The sequence below is a fragment of the Branchiostoma floridae genome, chromosome 8 (assembly GCF_000003815.2).
Source record: "Branchiostoma floridae strain S238N-H82 chromosome 8, Bfl_VNyyK, whole genome shotgun sequence".
NCBI lineage: Eukaryota > Metazoa > Chordata > Leptocardii > Amphioxiformes > Branchiostomatidae > Branchiostoma > Branchiostoma floridae.
This window is the reverse complement of record NC_049986.1, coordinates 14324500-14343609: the sequence shown is the minus strand read 5'-3', so window position 1 is coordinate 14343609 and position 19110 is coordinate 14324500. Positions and strand designations below refer to the sequence as shown.

Below are 19110 nucleotides of genomic sequence, written 5' to 3'. Positions count from 1 at the left end.
CTGTTCAGATTTCTCAAAATCATTACAGTTTTGGTATTGTTGCCATTGTTTCCCACCTCTCCAGGAAACAATACACCTCCAACAGTACTCCAACAGTACTCCAACATGACTGACCTGTCCACATTGATTAAGACCCTGTCCCGTGGCAAAGCTGGCTTCGGTGGCGGTTCATCCCCCGATGTTTCGGAGGAGCTGGTCGACATCAAGCTTTCTGTCGACCTGGCGATGGGAGAGGTCTGTTGCACGATCTCTTTCTCGCGAGGGCTCAGCGGGATTTCTCCTAGTGAGGACCTATGGCCATTGGGACTGGGAGTAGCATGTACATTATTAGGTAAGGCATCAACCATAGACATTCAAATTTTTGATGACAGCAATATCTTGTATGTAGAGTTGCGTAGCATACTACACTTCTGCATTGTCATCTTTCATCGAAAATGTAAAAAAAAAAGATGAAATAGCAACTTAAGTGTTTCACAAGTGAAATCTGTATGCCATCACCTTGGTAATGCTAAAAAAACTTCCCTTTTCCTGCAGGTTTAGGATTCACATCCCCAAAATCTGTGATTCCATAAGAAGTAATTACGGAAGTATACTTGGTATACAGCCAAGTCTTCTTCCTACTTAGAGGGGAGGGGCTGCTAAATCGAATTGCCCATTCCCTACATGGTTAAGCCATGTCAAACAATCACTTAAAAATACATTTACCTACATTTCAAACCTCAAGTCTTTACCCCCACTGCAAAGCTGGATTTGTTAGGTTTGTTTTGGTTCAAAAAGCCCGAGTTCAACTCCGGCATTTTAACGAGCTACAGCCAGATGATTGTCATGATGTCAGGATTGCACCCCCTCCCCTAATGGATCAGTCCATGTGCCAGTCTCGAATATGAAGGTCACTCATAGGTCAAAGCATGCCAAAGGTCACAATTTTTGGCAAGATTTTAAAAATATACATGCTTCAGTCACTCTTGCAGAAATATAGACCTTTGTGATCGAAATTTGCCAAGGGAAAAAAATTATCTAAAAGAAACAGGCTAAGGGTAGGCACTGGGCACTTTCTGCGCAGCTCCGGAAAACAACTCCCTCCCCTAGACTAAGTGACTTTTCCAGATTTCCTGCACAATGGAACACCACTGAGAGGCATTTTGCTGTAGGATGACTCATATACTGTAGGAATTCCTACACAAAGTCACCAGCAGATGAGTGGTACTTGACTCACCTGATAGCCTTGGTGGGAGAAACTTCTGTTGTTGATCTGGAGCGGGGCATGGACTTGTCCTGTAATCTCTCGATAGACAACTGTACCAGTTCCTGTAAAGTGGGGCAAAATTTGAAATTGACTGTCAGATCAAAATGATTTCATTAGTCACTTTATGGGTTTTTAATTCCTTTTCTGCATTTTACTGTTTAAAGAATAATTTCTGAAAACTGTTTTCCCCCACACTTTCCTTATATGAATGAACTAAATTTTCAACTGTACTTTTAAACTTTTGTACTTGAAAAGTTGTTTAGAGCCTATATACCAGATTTAATGGGTTGGACCCATTTTATACAACCACAATATAAAAATCAACATCTCAAGACCCGAACACTCCAATAATAATAATCTTCATCACATCTTCAGGTTGTGTTCTTCTTATCCTTTCACATCAACTACAAACCAAACGTTACAGAGCTCTATTTTTACCTTGACTCCATCCACGACTGCATGGATGACCTCGTTGGCGGCCTCCTTGTTGGAGATCTCCCCCTCCTCCAGCAGCACCTGGTCGGACCAGCGTATCAGGTTGGCCAGGCTCTGGTACACTTGGTTATGGCACGACATGATCACAGAACTGTGGGGGGGAAAGATATGTACTCTTTATATCTCTGGTACACTTGGTTATGGCACGACATGATCACAGAACTGTGGGGGGAAAGGTATGGTACACTTGGTTATGGCACGACATAATCACAGAACTGAAAATAAAACATGTACATTATGGTATTCATTCCGGATCTTGTAGTCACAGAACCGGGAACATGAACAGTCATGACATTGATCAGCTTGACCAGAATCTGGTACACTCGTGGCTTTGGCACAACACGAGCAAGATGGGACTTAAACAGGTGGGATGGCTGTATCTGTATCTCTCCAACATTTCTTACCGTAGTCTGGTAAAAATGACACACAACCCTATCCAAAGACAAATTTTTGCTCTTGTCGTTTTTAAGGAGAGGTAGGAAACACCAAGTGAAACACACAGTTATCGGAATGATTGGAAAGATATCCAACACGATACAAACAAAACTTCAAAGGCGTTCAGAAGTGCAAGAAAAAGTTGTACATCTTTCAGGAAATCACACAACCTAAGGTAGGTATTTCTACCTTTGTTCCTTGATGAGACAAGAGTTGAGTGTGCTGTACAGTTCCTACCTTTGTTCCTTGATGAGACATGAGTTGAGTGTGCTGTACAGTTCCTACTGTAGTGATTCCTACCTTTGTTCCTTGATGAGACATGAGTTGAGTGTGCTGTACAGTCCCTACTGTAGTGATTCCTACCTTTGTTCCTTGATGAGACATGAGTTGAGTGTGCTGTACAGTCCCTACTGTAGTGATTCCTACCTTTGTTCCTTGATGAGACATGAGTTGAGTGTGCTGTACAGCTCCATGACCGTCTGCAGCACCTCGCTAGCCGTTGCCGGCACGTTCTCCAGGATGTTCTTGTCCACCACAGCCTCCAGGTACGTCAGGGCGTTGATGACCACTTTCTGGGAGAGGTGCAACTTGTCCACATCCTGGAAAATATGGGAAGAGACTTGTCAGCTATAGGTTACAGTTACTTTATCTTTTAATCTTTTTTATTGGGTGGGCCAACTACTCTCTCAATTGGCAAGGGTTTGTAGCAGCTGCCAATTTTTAGGGAAATGTTTTCATCCTGGAAAATTCGGGTTACTTTTCATCGGCTTCTTCCAGTTTTCTGACTCATGTCCACATCAGTTGAAATCCCTCCTGGTAGGCACTCTTCAGACATATTTAGGCTCAGACTCATCTCTGCTGTATATGTAGTTGTACAGATAGGAAGGCATGTCGAATTTTCACATTAGGATCTCCTAAAAAATATTATAACTTTGACAATGGCAAGGCTTTTTAACGCATGATGGTTAAACTTAATGTCCTTCTAACTTTTTGCACACAGCTGGCCTAATCTTACAGCATGAATGTGCTATCCAACTCACCAACTATCTATTACTTGCAATGTATAAACAATGGAAACTTGGTGAGTGGAATAGCACAGGAAACACAAATGACATAAAAGCAGAGGGAAGCCTTTAGGTTTGGCAACCATAACCATATTATTGACCAGCCGTACTACACAGAAGACCTGAAAACAGCTGGTAACCAGGTTTATACCCCACTAAGGTCAAAGTTACGTTAAGATTAAGTGCTTTTTTAGTTTCAGGAACAAAGGGGTGAAGAGCTATCATATTTACTCAGGTTTTCTCTGTATTTATGCAACCCTTTGACATAACTTGCACCACAACCTGCCCCTGAGACGTGTTTGTATAGATGTTAACTTTGTTATGTGAAAGTCTGAGCCCACTGTTAGCTTTGGCAACATCAACCTCTAGCAGGAGTTCAGAGTTCAATGCCGCATCTTCAAAGTGGGGCTTTGAAGTGGTAGCATCCTACAGCGGCTCCGCCTACAACAAGCCAGCTGAGGTGGTTCAAGGCTGCGCCAGTGTTTATGCTGAGCGTCTGTAGCACCTTGTGTGGGACTGGGTCAACATGAACTCCCTAGGGCACACAGGGTTGTCTGGCAAGTACATGTGGACTGGGCCATCTACATCAAAGCTGGGACGTGCAATGAGAACTGCTATTCACTAAAGGAAATTTTATTCACATGTTATGGATAACCTAAAAATACCAAGCTATTCAACGGCCAATCCTTTTGACCTTGTTCTTGGGTTTCCTGCTTTAGGTGGACAGTAACATAAATATAGAAGGCACTTGGGACAATGTAGTCATTGTCTTCAATGTCTTGGGTTTGGAGCATCACTACTTACAGCTGAATCACCTTGAGCTGAAAACTTGCCAAGGTCGTGACTTGTTGTTTCCTTTCCTGGTTTTGGTACCATCTTGTGTGAAGATGTTGAAATATAATGTTCTATTTTTGGGTTGAGGCAATTTCAAACTATAGCAGAACAGGCATCTGATATTAAGAAAACCTATGATACTCCAGTTTTGGCGAGTTCAGAGCTTCGGTTTTTCTAATCATTCTATGCATGACAACAACTCAGTGGAGCTGTTTCCTCACTGTGTATCCTGTTCCTGTAGAGGAAACCACAGCTAAGAGGACCTGATATTTACACAGACAGGCAAGGGAAGGCACCCAGAGAGATCTGAATGTCAAATGTTTGGCTCAAGATGAGAACTCTTTTTACTGATACTTGGAAGGACATAGTCTACTTCAAGATTTGAATGCTCGGGAAATCACAAGGAAGTGTTATCTTGCACACAAACTGCGATTTCCTGCATCAGTTGCATTTTGGTATCTTCTGGCAGAAAAAAGGGAAATCTTCCTGTAGACTTAACGGTAAACCTGCTTAACCATTTATTATCAGACCCTATCAAAAACATGCTTACCCTCAGGCTGTATGCGGGTGGCATATGTTGACTGTTGGCCTGGGACATAAAATTTTTGATCCAATAACTGAAAATGTTTTTTTTTAGTACCGTAATCGGAAACACAATATCTATGTTCCTATGCCTAAGCTGTTCTCCTTCTTATATCAATGTAGCTACATGTATATTACAAAATGTACCATACTAAAGTTGACTTAACCCATGTAAACACCATGTTACCAAAATGTTCAGTGACAGACTCTGACATCAGGGACTCATCATGCACCAGCCTTGGGGGACTCCTAAAGTTTGGTTTGGAAACATTCAAACATCAAACAGTTTCCCTACAAAACAACTCCAGTAAGGGAAACATAATGGCTTGTATTTAGGGTGGAAGCAAGCCCCCAGCTTTTAGACATGACATGTAGCAAACAACACAGGATTGGTACAATCTGTAGCATCTGACTCCACCAAGTCCTGTCTGTGAGATAGTATCAGCAGGAACAGACTTGCTGCACTCTGAAGCTGTAACTGAGACTTTGGCACTGGTCCATGCTGTCTCATGCATGTTGACTGTTACTTCCATTTCTGTTCAAAGCTCTCGTGATTCATCGAAAAAAGGGCATATTTGGATAGACTGATGAAGCAGCAAAGGCCATTACTCTAGAGTAGATGATGTAATAGAGCAAGGGGCGTGAAACTTAATACAGGCCAGACGTTTTGGTGTCAATTATTGAATTAAGCATATTGGTACCTATACTTCACAATGTAAACAACAAGGTTTTAGTGTATCTCTTAAAATCTTTAACCGCAGTCATGGATCAGGTTACTGGTAAATAGAATGGATGGGTAAAGAATTGAGAAACCTACAGTGCCAAGTTTTCAGGAAGGTAGCAAAGATGTAGCTTATGGGATTATGTAAACTGACCTAGGAAAAGAAGGATGTAAGATCTGAGCTAATCTGACTTTACAGTTACCGCTCGGGGCCAGGAGGAAGGTAGCACGATAGATACTTGAGATCGGGCTGGGGTTTGGTAACCAGGCTAGGAGGAAGGGAAAGCTGACACATGATCCAACGGTCCCTGCAACCTTCATTAACTCCCATCACTCTGCATTACACCTACACGACCTTTCAAAAACAACAACAACACAACAAAACACAAAACCTGGCTTGAAATGGACAGCCTGGCCAGTCTGTATGCCACCAGACTCTTCTCTGCCAGCATGAAGAGTTGTTTGCTGTTGGAAGTCTCGCTGGGAGAGCAGCCCATGGAGCGTCTCCTGTACTGGGTCTGCACATCACGCTGCAGCTCCAGAAACGGGTCCGACCCCCTCCCACTCCGTCTCCTCCTGGTGAAGGTTCTAGTGTTCGGGGTGCTGGCAGGCTGCGGAAACTTACTCCAGAACTCCATGGAGAAACATTTCAGAACTGCCAACTCAACTGACAAAATGACCGGCTCCTGGTAGTCAACTCTGAGAGGAGGAAGCTCTCTGGGTCTTTGAAAACTATAAATGTACTTCCTGCTGACCTCTGACCTTCAATCAGGCGAGAATTAGTACCCTTCCTGTCAGGACTCCTCCAGTCCATGCAAAGTGGCAAAAAATGCAGGTTTCAATTATGTAACTACTGCATATGTATTGCTGGAAGAGGGGAGGGGCCCTGTTTAGTTAGACTTGATGGAGACCATGTGTTCACAGTGGGCAGGACTAAAACAAATGATGGTTCAATAGTCCATTTGCATGGCAAGGTTTCCTGTGGTTAGAACTGCATCAAAGTCTAATACAACAAAATTTTTCATCCAGAATGATGGTTCGTCAGTTAAGAAATACGTCTTGTCTTTGAATCAAAAAACTATTAGAAAAGTGAATGACAAAATTATTACGTACCACTCTCTGACTCCAAAATTTTGTTAAGTCTTAGGTCAAATCCTTGTTTTTGCCATTGAAAATTAACATCGTAAATCGCCATATTAGTCATTCCAGCATACTCATTATCTATCTCTTTCAAACCCCTGATTATATCTAATGGAGTGGAAAAATATTACCCAACTATCCAAGTGTACAATTAAAACTGTTATGCATTATGGTTATAGAAATATGAGTAAATAAAACAACACAATTTTGGACTGATGCAAAGCTAACAATGGTGTGTCACTATGTGTCAATTTTCACTTTCTCTATCCTCAGTTGTGTGATATTTCAACATGTCAGTACACCACAGCAGTACAAAAGACATAAAGCCTGTTACCTAAACCTTAATAGATTATATTTTACTTTCACCTTAATAGGTTACCACCCATTTAACCTGACATAACAAAGTGCCACTACAGTTAATTTCACAGAACAATGGCAGTATTTTTTGGGGGGCCCTCATGTGGTTTTGAGGTCAGGAAACCAGAAAATCCAAGGATAACTTGGGACAGGGGCAGAAATCAGGAACAGATGGGGCCCCAGGGGAATGGGAAGTTAAATGGTGAAGGAGGTTGTGTAATGGGTTTACAGAATACCTGATGGACAAGTGAAACCCCCTCTTCTACAATTCGCAAACCACTGAGAAGAAAACTCTTTGCAAAATCCACAGACTTCTTATTTGGAAGCCAATAAGCCAGCAAGGGCTAAGATAAGTTTCCAAGGAATGTGGGATCTCCAGATATAGATGGAGTTGTGCAAATGGTCAGCCTAATCATGTGATAATAGTCTGAGATCTGGATGGAGCATAAAACCAGAGATGCATGGATCTGAAGGAGATAAAGGGGTTCCTGGAAATCTCATGACTTTCTTTGACCACCAATCTATTTCTATTTTTTACAGATTGATATTCCTATCATGCTTAAAAAATCACCCCTACTCCACTGGTGTAAATTAGTGCAGTAATATAATATCAAGGACAGGAGAGATGAAAGTGCTGATAAAACAAAATGAAGGCCCAACAAATACAAATACTGAATATTCCTTTAATCAAATCATTTCTATACCTAAAAAGATTCATATTTGCAGACTCTGCATATTCTCTCTATGCTATAAAATGCAAATCTAATCAATAACAGATGATCATACAGGCCTTTGGGAAATTGGAAACAGCTTTGGAGACTGCATGTGTGTGTGTAGGAGGCACATGTATGTGTAAGGGGGCACAGCTATCAAGGGGGGAGGAGACAGGCTGGCTTGTTAGTACAAGTGGATAGTCAGGACCTCCTGAGTGGAGTCTGAGCCTTATGGAATGTTTCCTTTGCTTTTATCTGGTCAACATATGGAACAATACACATACTCAACCACTGAACATTTTGGCGGTATTTTCAGAAGGAAAATCTCAATAAGAAGTCCGACCCAGGGCATCATACCTGTATACATCATTACATGTATCCTTTGTTATTATCAAGTAATTACTCTGGGAGAAGCCATTCTTTGCAACTTTTCTAATCACTAATGTGTTTTTTCCTAAGCAGACCGCAGCTAATGTCATTTAGAATAAGTAAATTTTCTGTTATCTTCATATATACTACTAAATAGTGAGAGCAATATTCTATAGTTGCTTGCAAAGCTAATTGCTATCCAGTACTGTATGATACTACCAATCTTCACTTGTGTTTTAGCATATCACCTCACCTCACCTCACCAGTCCCAAAGCCTCACCGGCCATGTGGGTAGCAATACAATCAACATTTTAGCATATATCTGACTGCATATCTGCATCCATGTAAACATCGCCCTACCTTCTCCACCTGTGGTTTCTGTGTCCCATCGCTGCCCTCGTCGCTGCTCTTGCGGCGGACATGCAGCTTCCCCAGGCTGGACTGGGACTTGCTCAGGGTGATCTTCCGCTGGATGGCCTCCACCCCCTTCCCCACACCACTGCGGATCTTGTTCCCCAGCGTGGACTGTTGGCCTTGGGGGGAGTCTGGAAAATACAACATGACTGTAAATATGTATGTATCATGCTATCAATGACAATGTATCATCAGTTATGAAAGGCTTCTCAAATGTGTCAAGATTGTTTTAGTACCATACCATTTGAAACATCATTTAGAAAAACATTTTCCGGACATTCAATGAACCAATTACAAAGATCAAAATTATATATGTATCCACCATAAAGGATATAAAGTTAACATTTATCATGCTATTACTGGCAATATATCCTTAGTTATGAAAGGCTTCTCAAATGTGTCAAGATTGTTTTCGTACCAAAGTTGTCACATTAATTATGACATGTTTGAGTTTACACCATTTGAGAAACAGAGAAACATGTTCAGGACAATAACTTATTTTGAAAGAGCCAAATTTCAATGAAACAATTACAAAGATATTAACAATTATAATCATGTACCAACCAAAAATGCCATAAAGTCAAATAAGATATAGTCTGAAATCAATGGACAGCATTCCAGTCCAATCTTCAAGTGGTACTCACTTCTTTTTTTTTTTTTTTACAGATAACAATGTAGAATAGAATTGGCCATTTACAATTTATGGTAACAATAACAAGTGTATTCTTGAATAATATCTCTTTCAAGGATTAGACAAGAGAATACCAGTACTATCTCATGCACCTGTACCTGTATCTTTAACCCTCAGTCCAGCTATCCACCGCATGCTCCCTTCAGCCCTGTGCTACCTTCCCTTCCCACTGAATATCAACCACTGTCTAACACTTGTGCCCACAGCTCCCATATATAAACACCATGTCCTCATCCTCCTAATTATGGATCCATCCATGAGTCATGTTTACTGACATCAGCTAAGAGGCATTAATCTTATGGCTCCCTGACAGCTGGGGCGGGGGTTGGTCAAGCCTCCACCAGGCCTTTCTATGGGGGTGTGGGGATCTTAATTCCGTAAAATCGGGAAATTGTCCAGAGGAGTCAGTTTCCCCTCTAGGGTTGACCAACTCCTCTGATAGCAAAACTCCCCCAGCAAATTATTCGCCCTTTAATATCCAGTGTAGTCAGTCTGGAAGAGAATAGGGATTGGTCCAGCCTTTGCCCTTCACACAAGTTAACTTAGTATACATTTACCATCCAAAAAATACATGTACAACTTGTATGACCCAAGAAATGAAGGATTTGACCAGGTTTCCAATGGGATTGACTGTGCATATACATGTACATGGGTGTAAGACAATACAATATAAACAGTGCATGTAATGTAATCTGGGCCAGGGGTTTACCTTCTGCCCTTCATTTGTACCAGGTTACATTTACCCTGCATGAAAAATACACAACTTATACCAAAACTAGGAGGGCCAAAATCTAATCATTTCCAGGTCTCAAGACCTACCCACATACCACATATCAATACAATCCATTCAGGCGTTCTTGAGTTATGCTGGTCTTCTACATACATACATACATACATACATACACACATACACACATACAAACAAACAAACGTTACCCAAAATATAACCTTCCCGGCGAAGGTAATAAAAGTATATTTTTACATGGTTCTATTGGACTTATTTGAATATAGATAACAGGACAAAACCAATTGTAGCCTGGCATCTGGGGTAGGGTCTGAAAATGCCCTTATCAAATATTATGCATTATTACGTTACGCCTACTCTTCTGACCAAAATACAACTTGAATGTTTGTATCTGGTCAGTATGATGGAGTTCATCAACTATTTTACTTATATCAATGAGATATCTGTATACCATTGAAGAGTCTACACATCAGGTGGATGTTATTTGTACTTCTATAAATGTCTTTTTAATGACGTGATGGCTGCCACCAAAGATTAAATTATGTTAAGACTATTCCTATGGGAGTATTAGCTCAATATGAGTGTTTTATGAGGTATTTTTAATGAGTTATTTGCATGTATTACCTAAAATATGATGACATGTCTGAGTTGTCGTAATATAATTTTCTTTTAATGTAAAATAAAAATGAGTCATAGCAATGATGCAATACAGAATAGGAAATTTTTATACAAATATCCATCAAACTGACCTTTCCTATAGTTAATCAACAAAGAATTTGTAATCATGATATCAGATATTGAACCTATTTTACAGGGTTATTCACCAAACATGGCTAATAGTGGTAGTCTTGGTTTTATCATAAAATGCTAAAAGCAATATTCAGTGGTACTATTAACAATTCATTTAGCTAATACCTCAGCTATGCGTTGTATTTTCATGCTAACATGTGGATGTATGAATCCTGTATTACTAATTGTGCTACTACAGTAGTTCTGATCTGCAGGTTTGCATTGTTAGCTATGACCAAGGTTCTTTGTCTTCTATCAAGCCCTGATCAGAGTTGGGCCCTATAGGCTACATGTACATAACAGTGCTGGGTACTAGGCAATATGGGTCAACTCTTTTACAAATTGAATACTAGTACCTTGATCAATGTCTCATTTACTCCAACATGAACCAATTTTCAGCTCGGAAGGTTTTCCTAATTATTGACATTGCTTGAAATGTCAATACACCGACCTAAACAAGGCTAAACAGGGCTCGAAACACCACCCTAAAACCTGCAGTATGCAGAAAACGTTTCTGGATTGAAGGTAAAAGAGTGTTACATTTTTCCAAATCCTGTTCATAAGATGCTACATGTATCTAGGTTTGCTTATAGGAATATTGTAGACAACCCAGAACCTGGCTGAGAAACCAAAGGTAGTAATGATGTCAGTATGTCACCAGATTAGGTACTTTCAGCATCAGCTTGCTGCCAGTAAGGTCTTCTCAATTATTCAGGGACTATAATAATACCTGTCATTGGGACATCTGTAAAGGATGGCAACCTACTTTGCTCTTGCTTATTGAATTTTCGCACCTTTGGCCACTTGGGGCAACTTGAAGTTAGTACAGGTTTTACATGATATACTTTTTATAATTTTATATATCACAATTTGGGACTGATCTTATGACACCCTTTGGCAAGAAGTAGCAAATGCAAAAATGTTGGTGAGAAAATACTGTCTGTGTGGCTGTGTAATAAAACAACAACCAACTTCTGAATGGCATGTGTACTGTACATGATGAAAGAAAGCAACAAAACTTACAGGCACATTTTGTCATGACCTACAGTAACCCCAAGCTGAATGCCTGACTTAGCAGTAACAAAATTGTAACAAGTTTGTGTTACCTCACAATCTAAACACTGTAATTATTTTGGTCCTTGGTTGATAAAAATAACCCTTACTGGACAAATCCTTGACATCAATAGGTAGAGCATGGCCAAAGCAATTTCACAAGTTCCCAGGGTATGATTACAAATTTAAGTATCAACATGGTGTAAAAAAACATTATCTTTTATTTCAAATGGTTACAGTTCAGTGGACTAATTGCATTAACAATATCTGAGTGCGAATGTCATTTACACAGGTGAAAGCTATCTCCCTACAATGTTGTTTTAAAGGTACCCCATGCAAGTTTTATTCCAAGTGGGGCTTCTTGCCTCTTGAAGTGGAAAAAACTCATTACTCTGGCTAATTGCATAGGAATGACCCATGACAGGCGGCAATATTGCACCCTTCCATATTTGGCACCCCAATAATAAACACCCCACCAGGTGGTCATTGAATATAGACACCTCCTCTCCTTGCTGATTAACATGGAAAGTACTAGTACTGTACTTGTGTTAATAGTAGAATGACTTATGTTTATGCAAGGAGGTTAAAAAAGGAATATTATGACCTTCTTAGTTTATATGGGGATGAATAACCATCCGAAAAGGCATTGAGGATAGTCTTGGTTATGATTGAAACTATGGAAGACAGGAAAAGAATGTTGAAGGTCACAACAAACATTGCACAATGCATGACCTTTAGCATGTTGGGTCCTGATTGGGCATACATACAGCATGTATTGTAAGCAGAAATAAGGCTAGGTAATCGTCATTTTGGAAATTTCCATAACGTCAGGATACAATATAACGTTACTAGTGCATCAGTAAGGATAACCAAGGCAGTTCCTCATTGGGACAAGTGACTTTGTGCATTACAAGGCAAGACAAAACTTGAAACACCATGGTCAACATTGTAGTTCAATGAATGAATGATGCTATAAACCAAGCAAGGACAACAATATTCCAAATGAAAAATTGGAACTACATTTGTATAACATTACAATAGTATCCAAACAGTCAGTTGATATTATAAGCGATTTTCACATATAGGAATAGCAAATGATATTGATAAAACACTGATGGCCTTATGATATGAGAGTAAATTATGACAAAGCAAATATGTGTTGTACAATTGTAAAGCAATTTGCAGACAGCCAGTAGCCAGACAATTCATGAGAATATGGTATGAATCCAAGGGCAGCAATGACAGTGTCACACAGATGGCATCGTAGTAAGAAGGATGAGGACAGTAACCTTTGTAACTACTAAATAGGTTATGAGTACTGGCGGTGGAAAACATTTGTACCATTTAAAATGAAAGTAGCATTCATGGCAGTACTGCTGTGAAGCCTATCCTGTGGAATACGGTCTGCTTTTGATAACAAGAGGGCAATAAACAGCAGGGGCAATAAACAATGACTGGTGCGTGCTTTGGCCAATTGAGCTGTTTACATTCCAGGATGAATAATGGGTCCTAAAGCAGCCTGGTCATCACATTGGTCACTTTCCCACAGTTGACCACATTACATCAAGTGACCAGTTTAGTCACACGTCATCCTGAACCAACAGACAAACAGCGAAAACAAATCAATGCCCCTCCCCCTCGTAAAACACATAGGATGTCTTGTCCTTTACACATGTACAGCAAGGATGGGAAAACATCGCACATGCTAGGAATGTACATGTACACAGAAACTGTCCGACCTTTCTGATGCACGCACACGGCGTGGGGGACGGATGGGCAGCGATACTTACAGCAGTCCAAGCTATAGTAGTCCGGGTCGTTTGCAACACAAAACCACGACATTTTCAATCCCCAAGGTCCAGTGTACGGCTAAAAATACTGCTATCTCAGTTCAACCTATGTCAGTTATGAGTTATGGCCTGCGTGAATCCACGATAGGGTCGTCCGGCACATTTGAATTGCATGCCCGTGGAAAGGTACTACAGCGCTCTGCCCATACATAATTGCTTGTGAATCTACAGTGAGGTGAAATTACTCAGCGCTCCCAAAAAATCAATCCCCAGCCATTCCATATGTGGGAATGGGAGCACAGATGAAAAACAGGGGATATGCTGGTACGTGTGGTGGATTGGGCGGTGTATGTGCCACTTCGGTCCAGTGTCGGAGCCGGGGTGCATAACTCTGCATACCGCCGACATTCTAGTCGCTGAGCACTGGGCTATTTTGAGGAGTTTACTCTGTATATGGGAGAGGGGTTAGTCATGTTTTTCTTCCATTAACTGCACACAACAGTGTCTATTCTAATATACAACATGTCATAATATCATGATTATTACAGCACCAAATCTTTGCTTAATATCAGCAGACTTTATCTTGTCTGACATTTGATGGAATATTACCTTTAGAGATACCAGCCTTTGTGTCAATCATTGGGCACTCTGATTCAGTCTGAAGACAAAGGGGAATGTAGTGGTATAGTCACTGTGGTATTGAAGCAAACGCAGGTCTGGATCACAAGCTAAGTCTGGAGGTATAACTCCATTTGTGGCCAAAAATTCAAAATTGACAAATACTGTATCTTCCAATGTAATCTGTATTCACAGTCAGGGCTGATTAAAATTAAGCTTCACTTCTGGCCTTGGACATGGTGGTCAGCCTGAGGGTCAAACCATCCAGGAATAGCTTTACTGCTGCCATTTTAGACAATCACACTGTTATGACCAGTGCATACATGGATGTGTACATGTGTGTCTGGAGGGATGGGTGCACAGACTCTAGTCAGTCACTAGGGGGAGCTGTTGTCTGGTCAAAACTGTGCCACTTCAGGCCATGCAGAGGATGTTGACTTTATCCTACACACCCAATTTGAGTCAAAGCTAGGCCTTGACACCAGTTAGATGACAAAATTGAGCGTTATTCCTGGCAAAACAAGAAAGTAGATAAGGGAGCAATGAAGACCTTGTCAAAATTGAATGGTGCATCTGACGGGAGCCTTTGAGTGTTAGATGCTCATTAGCAGAGACACCATGACTGCCCCTGATTGTAGTAGTAATGTAGGTACTTCATTAGCCAGATTGTTGTGTAGGCGGACACAATTTGGCATGTTCTGTGTACAGTACCAAGTGATATGGTGGGAATCAGATAGTGAAGTGGGGCTGTAAGCTTAGTAAGGTAGGCATGACTCTCTCTTCTTTTACAGCTGCAGATCCTAAAGCTAGGATTTCTGGTTGGAATTCAAGTAAACCTTACACAGTAAGTTACAGTATATATTATCACCATCATGAATTCTTACTTGGTTTATATTCGAGGAATAACTTTTCTAGGCTTGTAAGCAGAGGGACATCCATGATCGATGAAGATGATAAGACTGCTTATCATCATTTTTATAACCTGGCTACTGAATGAATTTGACCTCTAACATTGACAAGTGGAATTCCTCAGCAAATTTTGCCACAGAGCTAAGCGGAGTCAGACTTAGCAATGACCAAGGATCAAGGATTTCTGATTGGTTCAAATCCTGAGAGTTGGGTCTGATTAGAAGGGGTTAGAAAGTAATTGGCTGTGACCTATGGGTCTGAAATATGCAGATAGGCACATGCCAGGAATTCCTGATGACTGCTGTTTGAGTTCCCTTACTTCCATGTTCTGTTGAAGTTCAACTCATATTCTGGATTAATCTCCAAGCAGATCCTACGGTAGCGTAAGATAGTATCAAAAGCTGGCAGAGGAGTGAGCAAATGGACACCTCTTGACTGACTACACTCCTTGGCCAGTTTGGTACTATCTTATGCCATTGTAGAATCTGCTTGGAGATTAATTCTGGATACTTTTTCATTGATTTTACCTCTTCAATATCCTGTGCTGAAACATTGACTGACTCCTCTTTTTTCATTTATACGTGTATCCATGATTTTTTTTCTCAGAAAGTTTCACTCTTTCTTTTACAATGAGTGTTATTCAACAAAAAGCTTTAAAATCCCCAACCAAGGTAGAGGTATGCAATAAACTTCAACTTTGAATCCTCAAACAAACAATTTAGGACTACATCTGTTGGCAGATTCTTGGAACATAAATCTACAAATTTCATAATTTCCACCCTTGCGTATTACAGACAACAGTTAGCTCAGATTCACCTCTCTCACTCAGCTATTCCCTATTCCCAGTGGTACGGTCCATTTGACATGATTAGATATCCCTCCTCGGGGAATGAGCTTTCCTATCAGACTGAAGACAGGAATGAAGATACAGCTTTCCGCTGATTGGATTTTGCTATGATATTGGCAAGCATCCAGGACTGTCATTGTGCTGACTTGTTTTCTGCACTCCCTATGCCAGCTCCTGAGGGAAATCTTACAGAGAGGGAAGATGGATTGTGATACTGATGATCTATTATGTTCCATCTCTCCTTGGGTTCACTCATGATATTACTGACAGATTAAAAAGATTTTTGTCATGTCTGGAGAAAAGGTGAAATTGATTTAGGGAACTTGAAGCATGCCATTGGTGCTATGTGAAATGGTTACTTTATGTTTGTTCATAAAAGTTTTGCAACAACAAAAATCTGGTTTTCTAAGGCTGTTGTAGCTAATGTCAATTATATAACAGTCTCATTTAAAACTTGTCTTTAATCTTAAGGCTATGTGCATGCTACATGCAAGAATTGTAGATTGTGAAAGCCACAATGTACTTTGTAAAGTGAAGTAGATGGAATAGACTGACTATACACATGTTGGAGGTATGGTACTATTCTCAAAGCAGAGGTTGAATCACAGAGATATAGTAGAAGTCTGGATTTTTATCCGCTCACTCCTCTCACGAGCTGGTAAAAATCCTGACCAATACTATATCTCTGAGACTCAACCTCTGTTTGGAGAATAGTATGGTACATGTAGTGACAGGTGCATGCATGTACTGTGGGTGGGCAGTGGGTCACCTGTACCATGTACCAGCTAGGGGAACAGCTGTACTTCAACACATGTACATGACAAGTGTACGTACATGTACACAATAGAGAAAACTAGTCACTATGTCATCTACGCTGCACACCACTCAAAATCAACTGGCTCACAAACTCAGTTTATGCACCTTCAATATTAACTCCAACCTTTATCATGGGCAATTCATTGCTTCCGCTCTTCCCAAATAGTCTTTCAACAAAAGACAGAGTAATACTGTAAACAAGTCAAAATAATCTTAAATTAAAAGCACAATATACATTTTGTACATATATAATACCCACGATTATGAGTTATCGAATAAAAAGATCATCTATTTTGCGAGCTACCAACAACTTGACATATCATACGTACAAAGAGCACATTATAGTTTATACTTGTTTCTGCCTACTGTTTTCCATTCAGCATGGCAGTCTCTAGTGGCTGCTACAGTTTACAACTTCTAGACATGGGCATGACATCACACGAAAACCACGCACAAGAGTTCAAAACACCTCCACTACTATTGATTCAAGCATACATTAGGGGTAATTTTTCGCATTGTTGCCTTGGTAAGAGATCTGCCCACTCACAAGACAGGGCAAAGTTCAGGTCTACAGGTATTGTTCTGCCCTACATGTACAAATGTAGGTGCGCTGGTGAAGTGTATGATGTAACTGTAAGTGGGTAGGGTATGTGGGTGGATAGGGTCTCAAATCTGTGCAACTACAAAGAACTCAGTCACCAAACAGGAAGCTAGACTTGTGTACTGTCTTGAAATTTAAGTTTTGTTATTGTAATAAAGATTAAAAAGGATGTTGTGGTCGCAGTTGTGAATGATTTTTAAACCACTTCCTCTTGGCAGCATGTGCAGAAAGACAAATCAATGTTTCATTGTGGTTGTCCACAAGGGAAAACATGTTATTGATCACTCTTAAGATCCTGTATCTCCAAAAATTCAAGAACGCATTTGAACCATATGGTCTGTATCAGGAAGTTTGATGATCTGTGCCCTCCAGCATTGCGAATATGATCACTTCTAACCTGTACACCTTACCCTAATCATTACAATTATGGCTGGATATTTATGGCGTTTGGAAAGCCACCCCAAGTAATGGGCCCCCTGGGAGACTGGTGTTTAAACTGTCACTTCAGATTATGTAGGGATCCTACTAGAGAAAGAGGTCAGACCTTTTTACTACAGAAGATCTGGGTCATCAAGTAACCATCTACTCTTTGGTGCCAGCTCAAAACACTGCTACTGCTAGTTCCAGTCAAACTTAAAGACTGAGTAAAAATGCTGAAAGAGAAACTGAAAGAGATGCTCTCACTGTCAAGTCACAAATGTTTGGCCTTGTTTGGGAAACAAGTTCCTATATCATATATTTCAGTTACATACAGTGGCCACCCACCCCTTGCTTGAAGCAAAGTTTTCAAATATACATTTTCTACTTATCAGTTAACGTTCCTATTTCAGAGCATAGGAAGTATTTTGATTCACAGATAAGCTTATCACTTAAATGCTACTTTTGGCAGAGAAGGTTGGCCTAGTCTTCTCAAGGGATGTACATGTAGCACCAGTAGACCTTGTGGGGAATCTACAGTTTCTATAATAATAAAACTCAAGTTTCCTGATGGTGCAGGTATGAGTGTGTGTGGTCTTGGCAAGGTGTAGGTGTGTCATGGCACGAAAAATCCCATTTGCATTATTTGGGATTATCTTTTAATCAATAGATTTCAGTTTGTTTTGTTTATCTCTATCTACAAAATGAATCTTCTCCACTGCTTTTCACATATTTTTCGCTAACAAATATGAAATCAATTTCTGTTTGTTGAAGTTTCACTTTTCTGAATGTCTTGTATATACTTTACTCATTTTCAAGTTGTCACATAATAATGTAACATGTATTTGAGCCCTTATACTTACTTTTTGCCAACTGCTAGAGTAGTACTTAAGTTGCTACAGAGAATGAACAAAAATACTTTTAGCCTTAAGTCTTTAAGTTCTTAAGACATATCAGAAACCCCTTTCTACAATCGACAATAGAGCTGTCAGGATGTAGGGACAGACAGTCTGTGAGTGGCTGCTAAGACAAAACACAAAGCTGGCCCTGGGGGGACACATAGCTGGCTAATATCACCTTGCACCAAGCTCCATAGAAAGCTGTTCAGTGTCATGGCATATGCACATGTACAAATGTGTGTCCCTGTGAACTATGTGTCCCTGTACGGCTGGTATGTGGCAGTAGGCCAGGGTTCAACAAGCATTGGGTAGTTAAGATTGTGTACACAGGGAGTTCAGGCCTTGACCAGGTTACCCAATCACCTTTCTGTACAATCTACATGAACCTGAAAATGGCCTCAAGCTTGATACAGTTATGATTCTCCCATAGTAGAAACTGTACACTTTGTCCTTTCTGTCATGCTCCATAGACATATTGATAACGCATATGAAACAATAGTTAATTCATGCCACTTGTGTTTAGCACCTTGTTTATTGAGTGTACATGCAATATATTGATTGTAGT

General features: G+C 40.3%; 1 protein-coding gene across 1 annotated transcript in view; it reads right to left on the bottom strand.

The window, feature by feature from the left end:
- Positions 1-13791, bottom strand: part of LOC118421354 (rap guanine nucleotide exchange factor 1-like) — a gene marked incomplete in the record, with an annotated part of 24555 nt that extends 10764 nt beyond the window's left edge. Inside the window, 6 exon segments of the mRNA XM_035828614.1 lie at positions 115-306; positions 1217-1308; positions 1685-1832; positions 2603-2775; positions 8317-8501; positions 13388-13791. Coding sequence (XP_035684507.1) covers positions 115-306; positions 1217-1308; positions 1685-1832; positions 2603-2775; positions 8317-8501; positions 13388-13490 — 893 coding nt within the window.
- Between the last annotated feature and the right edge of the window lie 5319 nt (positions 13792-19110).